The 17,930-nt window shown below is 58.6% G+C and overlaps 1 protein-coding gene across 6 annotated transcripts in view; it reads left to right on the top strand.

Annotated features, from left to right (window-relative positions):
• Positions 1-9,080, top strand: part of FBLN2 (fibulin 2) — a 75,152-nt gene extending 66,072 nt beyond the window's left edge. For 2 of the 6 annotated variants that reach the window (XM_032648303.1, XM_032648306.1), the window contains 8 exons: positions 585-722; positions 1,226-1,369; positions 1,480-1,608; positions 1,968-2,093; positions 4,205-4,321; positions 4,978-5,106; positions 6,183-6,306; positions 8,235-9,080. In XM_032648303.1, coding sequence (XP_032504194.1) covers positions 585-722; positions 1,226-1,369; positions 1,480-1,608; positions 1,968-2,093; positions 4,205-4,321; positions 4,978-5,106; positions 6,183-6,306; positions 8,235-8,592 — 1,265 coding nt within the window. In that variant the 3' untranslated portion in view covers positions 8,593-9,080. Of the gene's footprint in view, positions 1-584; positions 723-1,225; positions 1,370-1,479; positions 1,609-1,967; positions 2,094-4,204; positions 4,322-4,977; positions 5,107-6,182; positions 6,311-8,234 lie in introns of those variants that run through there. The other 4 variants (XM_032648304.1, XM_032648307.1, XM_032648305.1 and 1 more) reach the window with 3 other exon arrangements.
• Positions 9,081-17,930: the final 8,850 nt, after the last annotated feature.

A 17,930-nucleotide genomic window follows, 5' to 3' on the forward strand; every position in this document is an offset into this window, starting at 1 on the left:
TCAGGCCGTCAGGAGGCCGAGGCCGTCTCGGCTGTGTCACTAGCCCTCTGTGTCCCCTTTCTGCTCCGTGCCTCGGTTTCCTCGTCTGGAAAGAGCCCGACATGCCTGCTGTGTGGGAAGCACAGGGGAAGCATAGGGCCTGCACTTTGTAAACTGGGTGCTGCACAGCGGGGAGGGGCACCTGTGACCTGCTGGTGCCACACCACAGGTGGGGACAGTGGTGCCATCCAGGTCTGGCAGTTCCATCGTTGGAAGCTCCAAGCCTGGCTGCCCAGAAGCAGTGCCCCAGCTATGGAACCCTGCCCGTGCCTCAGTTTCCCCTGTGAAGGAGGGGGCTTGTCATAGCCTGCTCCTGGGTACATGTAAGCAGTGAGTAAATAAGTACGTCTCAGGGCCCTTGGGACAACGCCTGGTAGCACGGCAGCGTTCCGTGAGGGGTGACGCTGTTGTTACTGCTGGCATGGACCACGGCAGCTCCCTGTGACGCAGAAGACCTTTGTAACCGTCAAGGTCACTGTGGGGATGTGCGGGCAGGGGCCTGCCAGCCCGCCAGCCCCTGACCCCCGGCCTGGTCTGTGTGGCAGACGTGGACGAGTGTGAGCTGGGCACACACAACTGCCAGGCGGGCTCCGTGTGCCATAACACCAAGGGCTCCTTCTACTGCCAGGCGCGGCAGCGCTGCATGGAGGGCTTCCTGCAGGACCCCGAGGGCAACTGCGTGGGTGAGTGAGGCTTGGAGGGGCTGCGTCTGCCTGGCCCTGGGGGTCTTTAGGAGAGGTCGTTGGGGGGATAGGCTCTGAGGGCTTTACAGAAGAGGGAGACCTGGCTTGCTGCACTTTCCCCCTCCCGGCCTCAGTGTCCCCCTGTGAATGGATGTGTCAGTGCCTGGGCCCCGCGAGGCACTTGCAGAATGGAAGCCCTTATTATCCTGAACTGTCTGCTCGCGGCTGAGTTACTTCTCTTGTGGCCTCAGTTTACCCATCTGTGGGATTGGACTGGATGAAGGTGTATCACGTTTTTTTAACCTACCCAACAGCGCTTGGGTTCTGGGAGGGAAAGCCCACGGGTCCTGGGACTCAGGGACTGGATAGTCTGACCTGCCAGCCCGACCTGGACTGGTCTGGGGCCCGGGACTGGCCGCCTCCCAGTGCAGCCCTGGACTCAGATGCTGGGGCTCCAGGAGGGGCTACAGCAGGCTCCCTGTCACCCGCACCCCCCTCCACAGACATCAATGAGTGCACGTCACTCTCCGAGCCATGTCGGCCAGGCTTCAGCTGCATCAACACGGTGGGCTCCTACACGTGCCAGAGGAACCCAGTGATCTGCGGGCGTGGCTACCACGCCAGCCAGGACGGGACCAAGTGTGTGGGTAAGGCCCGCCTCCCCCTAGCCTCTGGCTTCCCGGGTGCCCTGGGCCGGGGCGGCTGGTGCAGGGGGAGAGTCCGGGCCTCAGGGTGCCCTGCTCGCCTCCCCCTGCAGACGTGAACGAGTGTGAGGCGGGCGTGCACCGCTGCGGCGAGGGGCAGGTGTGCCACAACCTCCCCGGCTCCTACCGCTGTGACTGCAAGCCTGGCTTCCAGCGGGACGCCTTCGGCCGCGCCTGCGTCGGTAGGTGGGACTGGTGGCCGGGACCCCGTCCGGCTGCCCTGAGAGGTGCCCGCCTGCCCCAGGCCCTCCCCCCGGCCAGCCTTGCCCTGAACACATGACCGGCCCTCTCTGGGCCGGACAGACTTCCTGCCGTCCTGTCCAGCTGCGGCTCTGCTCTTTTCCTGCCCTTTGCTGTGCCGTCTGTCTCTCCACGTCTGCCTCTGGTCCCTGTCCAACACCTCCGCCGTCTTCCCCTGCTCCCTCTTCCCCCGCGTTCCTTCTGGGCTCCTGGGTCCCTCTCCTCCCCGGGGCCGGAGGCGGCTGGTGTCCAGGCCCCCTCCGCCCTCCCTGAGGCCCTGCACCTGCCGCCCGCCCCGCAGACGTGAACGAGTGCTGGAGCTCGCCCAGCCGCCTGTGCCAGCACGCGTGCGAGAACACGCTCGGCTCCTACCACTGCTCCTGCGCCCCCGGCTTCCGGCTGGCGGCCGACGGCAAGCGTTGCGAAGGTACGGCCGAGCCGGCCTCTGACCCGCGGCCCCCCCGTGCAGGGCCCCAGCTGCACGCTGTTTCCTGCCAGGGCCCCCCACTGCCATCTCAGACCCAAGGGCCGGGTGTGTGTGTTGTGTGCACCCCTGGGCGGGAGCTCCCGGCAGGCAGGGGGGACGGCCCAGCCTCTGCCCCGTGGTAGGTGCTGACCCTGGTCATGACCGCGGTGCCCTGGGCTTCGGGGGGGGGCAGAGTGAGTGAGACGAGAGGTAGGCCTGTGGCCACGCGGACGGCCCGGCGGCCACACAGCACCTGGTAGTGCCCTCCAGAGTCACCCCATCTTGGTTTTCCAGATCCCAGAAATCTAGATATGTATGCGAAGCCTGCTGGTTTGTGCACGTCGCCGGTGGATCTAAACTTAAACACACTGTGTGTTAAACCGAGCACGTGAACTCCCCCATGTGGGATGCGCCTGGGGCTGACGGAGGGGACGCGTGAGGGACCGTCACGCTGTTCCCACCTGTGTTCATGGTGTGGTTGGGCCAGGTCTGGTGGGGTTGGTATGGAGGGGTGCAGGGATCCCAGGCTGCTCAGTGAAGTGGGGAGGGGGTCCCGTGAGTAAAGGGGATGTGGGGTCTCTGGCCCCATTTGCTGGCGCCGTCTTTCCCAGCACCTCCCCTGGAGGTGCTTTCCTCATTTCCCTCCTGGGGAGGTGAGTCTGCTGAGACCCCTGGGAAGGCCATGCACCTCTCTCTGATTGCCTGGCCTGGCCAAAGAGCTGGCCTCTTGTGGGACGGGACCAGCCCAGGGATAGGGGAGCGACCCCAGGCCTGGCTGTGTCAGACGGCACTTGGATGGGCTCCCAAAACAGACCCTGTCGCTCCCTTTCACTCACGGGGGTTACAGCCACCTGTGAGCCCTCCCCCCGGCCAGGCTGGGTGCAGACAGCCGTGGGGATGGAGCATCATCCCACCCTAGTTGTGGTTCATTCGTTCACTCCTTGGCCCTTCTGCCTTCCCCCCCGCCACCCCTACTTCAGGCCACTTCTCTCCAGCTCCATCTGTGGCTGGACGGTAGAGACTCAGAGATGGAACCAGCGTGGCCCCTGGCCCCCGGGAGCTCAGAGCCTGGTAGAGGAGAGAAGCCACTCATTCATTCACTCACGGCTTCCATCATTTTGTGTGAAAGCCGTGTATGTTGTGAGGTCCCGAGGATCACGCGTCAGACAGTGGCCTCGAGGCCGCGTGTGAGCTGACCCCGTCCCCCGCACTCTGCTCTGACCACACCGGCCTCCTCGCTCTTCTTTGCGTGCACAGGGCGCACCCTCACCTCGGGGCCCGTGCTCTCACCGTGCCTTCTGCCTGGAACGCTTCCCCACATGGCCGCACGACTCTAACGCTGCAGCCCTCCCCGACGCACCCCTGCCCCTCCTCTGCTCTCTTCCCGTAGCACGCGCCACCTTCTGCCGTACTAGGTATTCCGCCCCTTTAATCCCCCCGCTTCTTCCCCAGCACACACGTGAACATCAGCTCTATGACGGGGGTGGTTGTCCGTCTTGCTCGTGGCCCTGTCCCCACGCTCAGCACAGGCCTGGCGCTTGTCGGAGCCCGGCAGGTCTTGGTTGGATGAATGAGAGACAAGTCCCTGCCCACAAGGAACTCAGAGTCCAGCAGATGCCCCATCTCACCCGTCCTGCACTCAGACAGCTCACCCGCTGCCTCGCAGGCCGGCTCGCACCCCTCCCCCACCCCCATGCAGGGCCGGCCCTGGGGGTCAAGGGCAGGTCCTCGTTAGCACCTGGGTGACGTCTCCCGGAGCCATCTCTACCCAGTGCTGTGGACCCTCAGTAGGGCAGCATCTGGCTCCCCGTGCGGGGATCTGAGCCCCACCTGTGGCTGCTTCCTCCAGGCAGTAGGCCGGGACTGCACCAGCAAGCTGTAATACATTGCTGCCCCTGCCTCACGGCATGTCTCAGGCAGGCTCCTTGCCTTTTTCTGGGCCTCTGGTTCCCCATGGGCCCGAAGGGGAGGCTGGAACTGATGGTCTCTCAAGATAAGGCTCCAGGTGAGCTGGACCTTGGCCCTCTGGGCTGGAAGGACACCTCAGTGACCTCCGGTTGGTCTGTCTGCAGACGTGAATGAGTGTGAGGCCCAGCGCTGCAGCCAGGAGTGCGCCAACATCTACGGCTCCTACCAGTGCTACTGCCGCCAGGGCTACCAGCTGGCCGAGGACGGGCATACCTGCACAGGTACCTCTCCTCTGCCCAGGGCCCCCTTCCTGAGGGACACCACTTCCCGTGTGCCAGGCTCCTCGAGTCCCCACCGGGCCGGGGACACAGGGCACACGGAGGCCTTAGCGTCGTATCAGAGTTTGAGTCCCAGCCGGCCGTTTCCTGGCTGTGCCACCTTGGACAAGTGCTTCCCACATCTGACGTCAGTGGGACGAAGGATTAAGTTAATTACAGTTGATGCTTGAATGACACAGGGTTTAGGGCCTCCCCTCCCCGATAGTCAAAAATCCACATATAACTTTACAGTCGGCCCTCTGTATCTGCGGTTCCGCACCTGTGGTTGAACCAAGGACAGATTGCGAGCTACTGTAGTATTTATTGAAAAAAGTCCTCGTGTAAGTGGACCTGTGCAGTTCAAACCTGTGTTGTTCAGGGGTCAGCTGTACCTTGTCCACACCCTGTCTGGTACCTGATTGGCCCTCAGCTGGCAGTAACAAGTATGGGGCGGCCCCGGGAGGCAAGCCCTGGAATGCGGGTCCTGTGAGCTCTGTGGCCTCAGGCAGCTCTCTTCCTCTCTCAGCCCTGTCGTCCTCATCTGTAAAATGGGCCCCTAGGCTCTGCTGCTGTGGCAGGATGACCCAGGGTTCACGAGGGGCTGAAACTCTCTCTGGCAGACATCGACGAGTGCGCTCAGGGCGCCGGCATCCTCTGTACCTTCCGCTGCATCAACGTGCCAGGAAGCTACCAGTGCGTGTGCCCAGAGCGCGGCTACACCGTGACGGCCAACGGGAGGTCCTGCAAGGGTGAGTGCGGGGTCCGCCCCACCGGGGCCTCAGGCAGCCTCCAGGCAGGCCCAGAAGCCTCACGCAGCTGGCTGTGCTCCCAGAGCTCTGACACCGAGTGCACAGGCAGAGAATGGCCGATGCCACTGGTGGCCGTGTTCACCGAGGTCTACGCCTGGGATGAGGCAGGTGGCAGTCTTTCTGCTGCTTGACCCAGCTTAGAGGCTTGGACTCTGCTCTGGGCCCTGCCCTGTGAGCGGGATGGGGGTCCTGTGGGATGGTTCTAAAGACAGGAGACCTACCTAGCCTATTCAAGAGAAGCCTCAGGGGTCCCAGGAGCTGGCCAAGCCTTCGTGGCTGCAGAGCTGTCTGCTTTTTAATTTAAAAAATAATCTGTCTGGGGCTTCCCCGGTGGCGCAGTGGTTGAGAGTCCGCCTGCCGATGCAGGGGACACGGGTTCGTGCCCCGGTCCGGGAAGATCCCACGTGCCGCGGAGCGGCTGGGCCCGTGAGCCACGGCCTCTGGGCCTGCGCGTCCGGAGCCTGTGCTCCGCAACGGGAGAGGCCACAACAGTGAGAGGCCCGCGTAGCGCAAAAAAAAAAAAAAAAAAAAACAAACAATCTGGACTCTGTAAAAGGTGAGGATCTTACCTGCCGTAAACAGCTGTGCGGGAATGATGACTTTATGTGCCTAGAGCGTGATTTCACTTTTGAGCCTGAGGCCCTGTTCTGCTTGATGGTGGGAGCACAGCACGGGCTTCTTGGACGGCTCAGACGCCACCGTGATTCTGGCTCTTGAAGGCGCTTCAGGCCGGAAACCTGTTCGAGTTCAGGACATCTCCCCTGACCCCTCCTCCCTGGCCTTCCTGGCGCGGGGGCTGGGGAATGGCCTGTGCTGGCAGCACAGAGGCTCCCAGGCCCTTGACTACTGTACAGAGTGGAAGAGACGGGAGTATGTGACGCTCGGGTGGCATGTGAGCTGTGCGCCCACAGGCCGAGCTGCTCTGAGACCCAGGCCCCTGGGGCGGGCTGGGGTGGCTCGGACGAGGGTCTCCAGCTCTGGGCATCCCTCCCATCGCCCTCCTCTGCTCCCCCCAGACCTGGACGAGTGTGCACTGGGCACCCACAACTGCTCTGAGGCTGAGACCTGCCATAACATCCAGGGTGGCTTCCGCTGCCTGCGTTTCGAGTGTCCCCCAAACTACGTCCGGGTCTCCGAAACGTGAGTGCCCCCACCCGGCCTCGGCCAATCCACACTGCCCAGGGCGGAGGCCAGGTGACAGGCGCGTGCCTTCACCACCTCCTGCTCTTCACAGGCCCCACTGCCAGGTCTGTGGTCTGATGACTATAAATGGTACAAGAGAGCACCTTGCAGAAAGCTTGGAGCATAGAGCATGAAAGGAGGAAAACTCACAAAAAAATCTTCTCTTTCAAACACACACACACACACGTTATCTTTTGCCGTGTAACGAGTTCTTTCCAGCACTTCGCCTCTTAACATGACAAGTAGTTATCATCTCACACAGTTTTGGAGGGTCACGAGCCAAGGAGCCGCTTAGCTGGGTGGTCCTGGCTAAGGGTCGCGTAGGGCTGGGTCCTCTGAAGGCTTGACTGGGGCTGCAGGATCCCGCTGCCCACTCATGGCTCTGGGCAGGAGGCCTCAGCGCCTCACCATGTGGCCTCTCCATGGGGCCGGAGCTCTCCCAGCACGGGTCATGAAGAAGGCAAGTGAAGGTCCTTTGTAACCTAACCTAATCCTAAAAGTGACATATCATCACTTCTGCCCCTGGCCACACAGTCCAGCACTGCATGGGGTACCCTGGGAGGCAACATTCAAAGTGTGAGTGACAGGAGGGGACACACCGGGGCCATCTCGCAGGCTGGTGACCACACTCCCTAGTGATGCCTCTTGGTGTTTCGCCGTATTTCCTGTCCTTTCCTTACTAAACATACATTTCCATAGAGTACTTGCTGGAGCGTCCATCTTCTTTTCTCTGCGCGGTGCTGTCATGTGGATGTGCTCGGTTGTTCGAAGCTTGCTTTCTCTGCTTGGTCGCCGTCTTTTGCATCTGTGCGTGCAGCCCGCCTGGGGTGGCACTTCTTAGCATGTATGCGCTCGTGATTTACTTGCCGGCTGTCCTGCTGACCCTGTGACATGCTTGCTAACACACACAGTGCTGGGGAGTGTCTACGTGCAGGTGTGTTGGGACGCTTGGGTGACTGTGTCTGGGTGACCCTGGGCAGGTGACCTCCCTTCCCTGGGTCTCAGCTGCTCCGCCTGCCACATGGGTGATGGTAGCGCCAGCCCCAGGGTGGGTGTCAGCACGGCATGAGTGAAAACACGTCATGAGTTTACAGAGTGTATGGCATGGCCTGGTGCTGCATTAGTGCCATGTGTTGGTGACGTCATATCCCAACCCTGCGTGGCTGGGCACTGTGGTCCCCCAGTTGGGGAACTCTGCTCAGAACATCCACTAGACCTGCTGAGCCCTGGTAGCCATTTTGGAAGCACTGAGCTTTGAGACAGGGATTTGGTGATGGAGGTGACAGTGTCTCATTGCACCCAGAAGAGACCAGATTGTTGCTGAGCTTAGAAATCGAAGCCTTGGGCCCCGTGGGGTTTGGTGCAGGTTCTGTCGTCATGGTCCTGTAGCGTGGCCGAGTTCCCGGCGTCCTCTGGAGCAGGTGTGACTCAGAGCTCTCTGACCCTCGGAGAGGGGAAAGGGCAGGCCATCCCAAGTCAGAAGAGGAAATGGCTCCGAAGGAGAGTCAATCATGGAAGAAAAGGGAATCTGAGAAAAGATTACAACAGTAAAAACACCGTGGCCAGGGAATCCATGCACATAGGCAGTGTGCGAGGGAAAGAATGCAGGCAGGGAGGTAAGAATGACAAGCTACCTGGCGCTGTGCTGAGAGCCCGCATGTTTATAACCTCACCCCTTCCCACCAGTGAAACCGCAAGGCCATTAACCCGTCCTACGGACGAGGAAGCTGAGGTCCAGGGAGGTCAGGTGACCCGGCAGAGGCTGCGAGGCTGCCGAGGGCGGAGCTGGGCTGGGGGCCGGCGCCCAGGCCTGCGCCCGGTCGGGCTGGGTGAGTGTAGGGGTGGGAGCGAGCCCGCCGCTGACGCGCCCGCCGTGCGCCCCGCAGGAAGTGCGAGCGCGCGCTGTGCCACGACTTCATGGAGTGCCAGAACGCGCCGGCGCGCATCACGTACTACCGGCTCAACTTCCAGACCGGGCTGCTGGTGCCGGCGCACATCTTCCGCATCAGCCCGGTGCCCGCCTTCGCCGGCGACACCATCGCGCTGACCATCACCAAGGGCAACGAGGAGGGCTACTTCGGCACGCGCCGCCTCAACGCCTACACGGGCGTCGTCTTCCTGCAGCGGTCCGTGCGCGAGCCGCGGGACTTCGCCCTGGACGTGGAGATGAAGCTATGGCGGCAGGGCTCCGTCACCACCTTCCTGGCCAAGATGCACATCTTCTTCACCACCTTTGCCCTGTGAGGCGCGGCCGCGGACGAGCGCGTGGAGCCCCCGGTCCTCCCTGGTCCGGTGCCCCGGCCGCACGCCTCTTTCCGTGCTCCCTGCCGGCCGCGTGGGGGGCGGGCGCTGTGGCCGGTTTACTCTGACCCTGTAAATTAACTTAATTTTGCTGACCTGTTCCTGGCGTTTCGGCCTCTCCTGTGCCCCTGGAGGGAGCTTTGCGCAGGCCACTGCTGGTGCCCCGTGGATGGGGACGGAGGATCCGAGGCTGGACATGACCAAGACTGGAATCAGCGACCACGTTGGAGATTTTGGACTCACCTGGGTGACCTGTCCCCAGTGATGATATTCTGTTTCATGTTCCACTGTGATTAGCTCTTCACTTTTTTTAAAAAATCGTTTTTAAGTGTTTTTGTTTAATTATAAAAGTAGTACATGTATATTGCAAATATATATATATATTCAAATAGTACAAAAGGGTTATGAAGTAAAAAAGTGAAAACAGAAAACCCGCTTCCGTTTGTGCAGTGTTTGCGTGTGCCAGCGGTGCCTGCGTGTCTTGGGCCCCCGCCTCGGGCCTCACCTTGGGTTGCTGAAAGGATGGCAGTGGGAGCGTGCTCACTTCGGATCCTACTTCTTCTCCTCCGCCTGCGTTTCCCTCTTCCCTCCTCTCCTTCTCCACACGTGGGCCGCACCTGGCTTGTCACTTTGGACGCTGTCCAGACGCTGGACATCTACGTTTAGTGTTACTTTTGTCACCTCCTGACCGACCGCTCTTCGCACCTAATGACGAACGTGCGTGAGACTGTTTAGCATAGAAATGAGCTAATGGTTACCTGAATCCAGTTCTCTCTCGGGCCAGCCGTTTTCCATTGGTGTTCCATCCTGCGGAGGCTGCAACTCTGTGTCCCAGTGTATTTGGCCATTGTCGGTGTTATAGCTTCACCAGTGGTGCCAGGGCTATGGGGACATATCACGGGAGGTAGGAGTAACCTGCAAAATGAGACTGGAGTGCCCTCCAGTCATTAGCGGTTCATCCAGCGAATCGTCTCTCGTGTGACTACATGTCTTCCAGGACAAGGCTATTCAGGTTTGCAGCGTCCATTTCACTTTGTCAGGTTCCAAAGGCCGGAGTGAGCTCGGCTTCACCCTTTCAGCCGTCTGGTATAATGGAGCTGAGAGATGGTGTTGCCTGTTTCTCTAAGCCTCATGAGATATTAATGTCCTGGACAAACGTAGTTGTTGCGTAACCCATTCATCCTTTCCCCTCAGCTGTGATTCCGATTCTCTCCATTTGTAACCCAGTTCTTCCACGTTGGGAATGGACTTTAGGTTTGGCCATCGTGCTGGTCTAGATGAAAGGCAGCAATGCCCGTCCAGCGAGCACCTCCCCCCCCCCCCCCGGTACCCCGGCGCACTCCGTTCCTATAGGTAGAGTTAACCAGGGGGCCATCTCAACCAGCGGGCGGCACACAGCTGCAACCCTGAGTTTGCCAGATGCGGTGAAGGCATCGTCCACCCCATCAGGCCCTTAGGAATTCTGACACCAAGGTTTAAAACTCTAGTTATGGTTTCTTGCTTAGGAATCGGCCCTGCTTCCTGCATACACAGTTGCAGCCTTGCTCCCGGAACAGCTGCATCAGATACAAAAAAAGAAAGTTGAGATGGTGTCATGCCAGCATCCTGCCCCTGTGTGAAGAATTGTGCGGTCACAACAGAATTCTACCCCCACCCCCGTCCCAGATCACCTAAAAAGCAGAGGAATCTTTCTAGTGGGGACCTGCCTTGGCTCCCTGGTGTTGAGGGTGAACGTATACTCAGGAAGGCTTGAAAGCCAGCCCTTCGCGTCTTTATCTTCCCCGCCCCATGTCAGACGACTGGGGTCTCAGATGCCGTTCTAACTCTCTGCCTAGACGTCATTCCAAGGAGGAGGTCTCTGCCTGCTGTTGACACTGTGGGGTTTGAAGAAATGTGATTTGGTGGTCCCAGCTGGCACACTGTCTCTCGTGCCCACACTTTTACGGTATCTGTAAGGGTCCAGGAGGCGTCCTAACACAGTTTCTGGTTATGCCCTCCCCATGGAGTCCCAGGTGGCATAACCTCCTCCCAGCCTTCATGTATGAGCATTGCCCAGCAGGGAAGCTCCTCTGAGCCTTTGGTGTCCAGAGTTTTTATTGGAGCTGGTTGGTAGTCGGGGCACACCTATTCCCCGACACAAGGGAGCAGTACAGTTGCTAATGCTTTTACCAGTGGTGACCCGGGGGCACGTCCTGGTGGAGGGGATGCTGCAACAGATGCAACGGTGCAAGCATTTGAAAAATACAACGGCAGAATTGGCTGGTTGCCGCTAAGCTGTATTGCCCTGCAGAGGGACAGTGAGAAAGTTGGAGCCGTTAACAGGCAGGTATTGGCTAAGGGTGAGAGGCAGGGGCCCTCGGTGGCAGCTCCCAAAGAGGCGCCTGGCTCCTGCAGTGGAAGGGCAGACCGAGTCGTGTGGCAGGCTGAAGACCTGCGTGTGAGAGTCACAGAGATCCAGGGGCGTTTGACTGCTCGGCCAAGGTCTGCCGTGGGACGTTAAGGGCTGGTGTGGAAACCTGGCGTCCTCAAGATGGAGGAGACCCTCTGGAGGTGCAGAGGAGACCGGCCCTTTCAGTAAGAGCCAGCGCTGCTGTTAGCCACCTTCCCTCACCACCACCAGGCAGCAGGTGCCCCCGCAGGAGCTGCCCTCGCCTCCTCTACTGGCTGCCAGGCTGATAACAGATTCAGTCTGTTTGGGAATTTTCCCTCCTGCACAGTGGAGTTCATATGTGACGGGCCTGAGCCGATGACCCCCGTGTTTCCCGACACCGATTGGTTCCAGGATGGGCCCCGGATGTACCCGAGGTCTTTGCGGGGGTACTGAGATGGAGGTGGTTTTCTTGACCCCTGCCCTTGAACCTAAGGGGCTGTCGGGCTGGAGGCCACCTCCACGTGGCAGCAGGTGAAAGCTGAGACTGAAGTCTGGGTGGAGCCCCCGAGGTGGCAGCGCGACCGACCGCAGAGCCTGAGCTCTGAAACCTACCAGGCCTGAGGCCACCCGACCTTTGAATTTTCTGCCTTTACCTTCTCTTTCGTGTAAGCTAGCTTGATTGTTTTCTGTCAAATGCAACAGGCAAAGTCCAACAGAATGCAGTAACAAGTGAGGAAGGGTGTGCCGGGCAAAGGGAATGGCATGTGCAAAGCTTCTGAGCTGGGGAAGAAGGCTGGTGTGCTGGAGACTTGAGGAGTGAGGGGCGTGGTTGGAGGGTGGGGGGTGGGTGGCCGGAATCACAGCAGACCGCAGATGTGACCCTAATTAATTCTCAGGGCAGTGGGGGTCTGTTGAAGCACTGGGGGCCACCTTTGCCGTTTACAAACATCCCTCTGGCTGCAGTCTGGAGGGTAGATGGTAGGCATGAGGGCAAGCCCTGTAGGGGGCTTTTTTTTTTTTTTTTGGTAGTATTTTTCGTTCTGTAATGGTCTTGTCTTAGGTGTCATTCAGTCTCTTAATTGATTTGCACCGCTTTAAACTTGTATCGTTGTCACTGTGGGTCTGGTCTGTTGCTGCAGAGCCCTCCTTGGGGTGCCCCCCTACGGTAGACCCTGTGATGCCTCCCAGGCTGCCCTCCAGAAAGGCAGCACCAGTCAGCCTCCTGTGCTCTGTGTCCCATGGGTGGTCTCACTTGCTGACACGTGCCAAGTGGAGGAGGGCGCAGGGCCGTTGGCCTGTGTGCGGGGGGGGGGGGGGGTAGTGGTGGTTCTGAGCATTGTACGTGGGTGCCCAGACCTGCTTCATCCGAGTCACTGAGCTCCCCCAACATCAGGGCCCCTCCCGGCGAGCTGAGGGCCCGCGGGCTCCATTGCATGGCTGGCACAGTGTTCAGAAGAGTTTTGAGCCAACATGTAAACATGGAGAATTTTCACCCAAACTTGTAGGTTTTCAGCTTTTCTGGAAACCCCAGGCCTCTTCCTTCCTGTGGTTTCCCAAGGTGAAGCTATTCTTTTAAAATGTGTCGATTCGGTAGCCCCCGTGGCCCCTTAGAACCTCATGGCCCCTGCGAAACAGACCGTACGTATGGCAAAGCGGTGACAGCCTGGCTGGAGATGGTGAGCGTCCCGTCACGGGAGGTGTGCAAGTTGGGCCCAGAAGGTCCGCTGGACATGGGATGGGGCCCTGGAGTGTCTGTCTTGTCCACGTTCCATGATTTTGTGAGGCAGGCGTTGTCCCCTCCTGCTTTTCTGCAAGCCGGTGGGGTGGAGGAGGTTCTTTCCAACAGGCTGGACGTTCCAGGCACATGAGCCGGGCAACGGTGCCCCCTCGTGGCTGCAGCCCGGCCCAGGAGCTCTACCAATGACCGATGGAGAGGGATGGATTTAGACAGGTGGGATGGGGGAAGGTGTTTCTGGTGGCGGGGAGGGCCGTGGTACCTCGTGGCGGCGCACGAGAGACCCTGACCATGGCCCAGTGTGGCTGGAGGGAAGGCTGTAGTGGGAGCAGAGGCTGGAGGTCTGGGGGAGGCCAGATGGGGAGGGCACCAGATGCGGAGCGAGGAGTGGTCCTCGAGGGGACATGGGCCTGAGTGGCGCCCTGACTCTGACAGCATGATCACCCCCCCCCTTGAACAGCAGGTGTGTCCGTGGCCCTGGTGCTGAGGTCTCACAGGACCAAGAATTCCCACCCATAAGAATCTTCCTGGCAAGTGAATTTACTGACCTGGCCTGGTCTGCCCTGCTGTGGATGGGACCACCATTGACGGCCAGGTGCTTTAATGGTGGAACTGGGGGTAAATGGTGCCACCCAGAGAACTGACATGCCTGGGCTCCACCAGCATCTACCGGGAGACACCACAGGGGTTCAGCCGCTGTGCTTGGGGCTCCGCATCGCTAAGATTGCTTTTCATCCTGCTGTGACCTGTGAGGGAGGGCTTCTGTTCCCATTCTACAGAAGTGGAAACTGAGGCTCAGAGAGAGCATGTGACTTGCCCAAGGTCAAACCCAGATCTGCCTGACTGCAAAAGCTCATGGCTCAAGGGAATGGGAGGACAAGGGACAAAACACTTGCAAAAGACACAGATGACAAAGGGCAGTTATCTGAGAAACACAAAGAACTCAAAATTCAACAATAAGAAAATGAATAACCTAATTTTAAAATGGGGGAAAGATCTGAACACACACTTCACCAGAGAAGATCTACAGATGGCAAACAAGCAGGTGCAAAGATGCTCCACATCATATGTCATTAGGGAACTATAGACTAAAACAAGGAAGTATCACCGCACACCTATTAGAATGGCCAAAATCTTGAATGCTGACAACACCAAATTCTGGTGAGATGTGCATCAGCAGGCCCTCTCATTCACTGCTGGTGAGAACACAAAACTGTACAGCTACTCTGGAAGATACTTGGCGTTTCTTACAAAATTAAAAATACTCTTTAACATACAATTCAGCAGTTGCCATCGTTGTTATTTACCCAAATGAGCTGAAAACTTATGTGCACCCAAAAGCGAGAACATGGATGTTTATAGCAGCTTTATTCACGTTCGCCCAAACTAGGAAGCAACCAAGATGTCCTTCAGTAGGTGAATGGATAAATAAACTGTGGTACCTCCAGACAATGGGATATTATTCAGCACTAAGAAGAAATGAGCTAACAAGTCATGAAAATACAGGAGGAACCATAAATGCCTATTACTAAGTGAAAGAAGCCAATCTGAAAACGCTGAAAACTGCGATTCCAACTTTTATGACATTCTAGAAAAGCCAGAACTATGGAGACAGTAAAAAGATGAGTAGTCGCCAGGAGTTTGGGGGGAGGGAGGGATGAATAGGTGGAGACCAGAGGCCGTTTAAGGGAGTGAAACTATTCTTTATGGTATTACAATGGTGGACAGATGTCATTATGTTTTCTGAACCCATAGGATGTGAACCACCAGGAGTGAACCCTCATATAAATGATGGACTTTTGTTACTAGCAGTGCAGCAGGGCTCGTCAGTTGTAACAAATGCGGCACTGTGATGGGGGTTGCCGATGGTTAGGCGGACTGTACATGTGTGCAAGTAGGGGGTGTGTGGGAACTCTGCACCTCCCACACAATTTTGCTGTGAACCTAAAACTGCTCAGAAAAAGAAAAAATCACTGAATTGCCCTAACCAGCCTCTGGAAACTCACAGTCTGGTGGGGTTTGGACAGAAACAGGTACAACCATTTGGACAGTCACTGCAATGATGAGGAAGCCACGGGGGCTGTGGACACTCAGAGGAGCTATTACACTGGCATCTGGGAAGGCTCCCTGGAGGAAGTGTTGTCTCCAGTGGGCTTTCATGGCTCAGGTGGAGTAGCAGGGCAGGCGTTACAGGCAGAGGAACCAGCACGAAGAGGGGCATGGAGGTGTGAGGCTCTGGGGGAACAGCGGAAGTTCGAGGGCAGAGATGAGTCGCAGGAGGTGGGCTAGGCTGGAGGCGAGGTCTGGGTTTGCACGGGCTCCTCTGGGCGCGAAGGTGGAGGTGGTGGTGGTGGTGGTGGTGGTGGTGGGTGGGGTCCGCGGCGACACCTGGCGGTAGCTCGCGGAACTGCGGGCGGCCGCGCAGGCGCAGACCGGGGAGAAGCGGTGCTCGCCTGGGCGGGCTGGGCTGGGCAGAGTGCTGGCCCTGTCCCGGAGCAGAAATCAGGGGGTCCGTGAATATAGATGCGCAAAATATGACATCTTTTGTTTGTCACTAACCTCTAATGGAAACGAAGCGTTTCCTTTCATTATGAGCACAGGCAACAAACCGCAGTAGCGTTATAGCTGTGTCGCCATCACATCTCAGGAGTCTCAACACAGCGGCTCGTCAGTACTTTGAAATTACCGCTGGATCGCGTTAGGAAGCATGGTGTTAGGAAGCAGGCCCACGTTGTGCCGTAGTATAGACTTCTTTTTAGTATTTTGATAACTATAATTTCAATCTAATTGGCAGTTAAAAACCTACAGTGTCCTCCAGACTGTCAAAGGTGCCTCTGGCACACACACGTGCACACAAGTATGCACACACAAACGCATGCACACGCAGATATGCACAAGCACACACACAGTGTTTGCGACCCCCTCCCAGGAGGAATGATGACACCAGCGAGTGCCCCCTGTAAGGTGCTGACCATATAACTTACCGTCTGCATCTGCACGCTTGGGTGCAGAAGGGGCAGCAGGTGTGCACAGACTCTCCCTCGCATCAGGGGCCTATGGGGCGTCAGTGGTTGTGTCTGTGTGAGCTTGAGTGTGGAGGAACCAGTGGAGTGCATCTGATGTGGGGGGTGCCGTGTGTGTGCGTGTGCGTGTGCGTGTGCGTGTGTGTGTGTGTGTGTGTAGGGGGTCTATCTCTGGTGTTTGGGTTCTGGCAGCGGCCTGACCTACAGCCCCGTGTTCAGCCTGGTCATTCTGGCCCTCACAGGGGATTTTGCTCAGGTGTTTCCAGGGGTGGCAGGTGGTATTGGTGGGGGGGGGGGGGTCTGCCCTGCCTCGTCTGAGGGAGACAGGTGGGCTCCGTGTCGCCTTCTTGTGTCACCAAACTCATCCTCCCTCCCGTGATCACCCCCGTTTTACAGATGCAGAAACTGAGGCCCAGAGAGGTTGAGTATTTTGCCCAGGCCACACAGGGAGTGCAGCCATGGATGATGAGGGGCAGGATTCCTGGTGTTTCTGAACCTCGGTGTCCTTGCCTTTCATTTCAGGAGAGGAAGATGCCTGAGGCCGAGATAGAAGGGGGGTCTCAGCGTTGGCCCCTCTCCTGTGCAATTCCCATCCCGACTCCTCATCCTTCCCAGCTTCAAGTCCAAGTTCCACGGCCTGGTATCACTCCCAATCCATCACCGGTGCTCCAGCCACCCCAGCACTAGCCCTTCCTGGCTCCCTTGAGCACCTTCACACCTCCAGGCCTCTGCGCATTCTGTTCCCTGTGCTGGGAGTGCCTGGCAGACTCACTCATCCTGCAGACATCTGCTCTGACCACCCCACATAGAGTTGGTACGTCCCGCTGTGCTCCGCACCATCTTCACACAGCCCTGGGGGCAGCCCTTCTCAAGATTTACCCAGGTAAACATGATCTCTGTTTCCCCAGCACTTAGCACCAGGCACAGCATAAAGTAGGCACTAATAAATGTTTATTGAATGAATAAACAAACATGTTTGCACACCCCCGCACCCACCCATGAGCTGCTCCAGAGAAAGGCTGGGTCCTCTCCAGCTACTCAGGTGGTAATCAGAGTTGGTTCAACTGCCTAGGCTGGGCCCAGAGCTGCAGTAGGAGCAGGGCTGGCTGGTGGTGGCGGCAGCGTTGGGCGGGGTCCCAGGCTGGGGTCTGGGAGCTGCACACCCGTCGCGTGCTGCTTGGGGGGGGTCCCCCCGAGGGTCCCCCATGGGCTCAGCCCTCTGTGGTTCTTTCAGTCTCGGCCCTAAAAGGTCAGTGCTGGGCCACACCTTATCCTCTCCTCTGTCCATTTATCAGGTCGGAAGCTCAAGGCTGGTCCGGCCCAGCTGGGGCCAAGGTTTATGTGCTTGTCCTCCTTACCCCAGCCACTCTGACCCTGTGAAACACGCCAGGAAGGGCGGGGACAGGAAGGGGACAGTGGGTCTCTGCGCCTGCCCCGGGACACTGTCAGCCACGTCAGGATTTATGCTTCGCTGCCCCCACTCTGAGAGCTGGTCACCGGGCTGACGCCCTTGGGCTGACGCTGGGCCATCCCTGCAGGGGGCCTGGCCAGGCCTGCGGGCCGGGAGCTTGCCAGGAGGTGGCAGGAGGGGCAGAGGCATTCTGAGATCCCGGCTGCCCTCAGATTGGGCCCAGAGTGAACACAGGTCCCCCGTCACTGATGCGGGATGGGAACTCCCGTGGTGGGGGGTAGCATCTGAGCGAGGGGGCCTGAGCTGAGCCCAGCCTGGTCCAGCTGAGACACTGGCTAGGACATTGGTCAGGGCTTCAGTTTCCTCAACTGTCAATGGGCATAAATCTTAGCAGCCACCCTTTGGGCCCCTCGGACAGTGTACGTCCACGCTGGTTAACGTGGGGACACCGGCTGTTTGTGTCTGTCTGGGGGGCTCTTCCCTACTTGTTGGACCGGCCACCCCAACCCCATGTTCTTTTGGGGAGCTCCCCTCCCCCATCCACGTGGTCTTCGCTGAACGCCTTCCCGTCCATCCGTCCAGGCATCGGGGTTGAAGAGGGAGCCTCCTCAGCAGGGGTCCTCAGGCACTGGCCCTGGCTCAGATGTTCAAGGAGTCAAGGGAGAGGTGGTGTTAGGGGGCCTGCTGGCTGCAAACTGAGTTCCAGAAATCACAGTGGACAGGGTTGCGGGGAAGGGGCAG

The sequence above is a fragment of the Phocoena sinus genome, chromosome 11, assembly GCF_008692025.1.
Source record: "Phocoena sinus isolate mPhoSin1 chromosome 11, mPhoSin1.pri, whole genome shotgun sequence".
Classification (NCBI taxonomy): Eukaryota; Metazoa; Chordata; class Mammalia; order Artiodactyla; family Phocoenidae; genus Phocoena; species Phocoena sinus.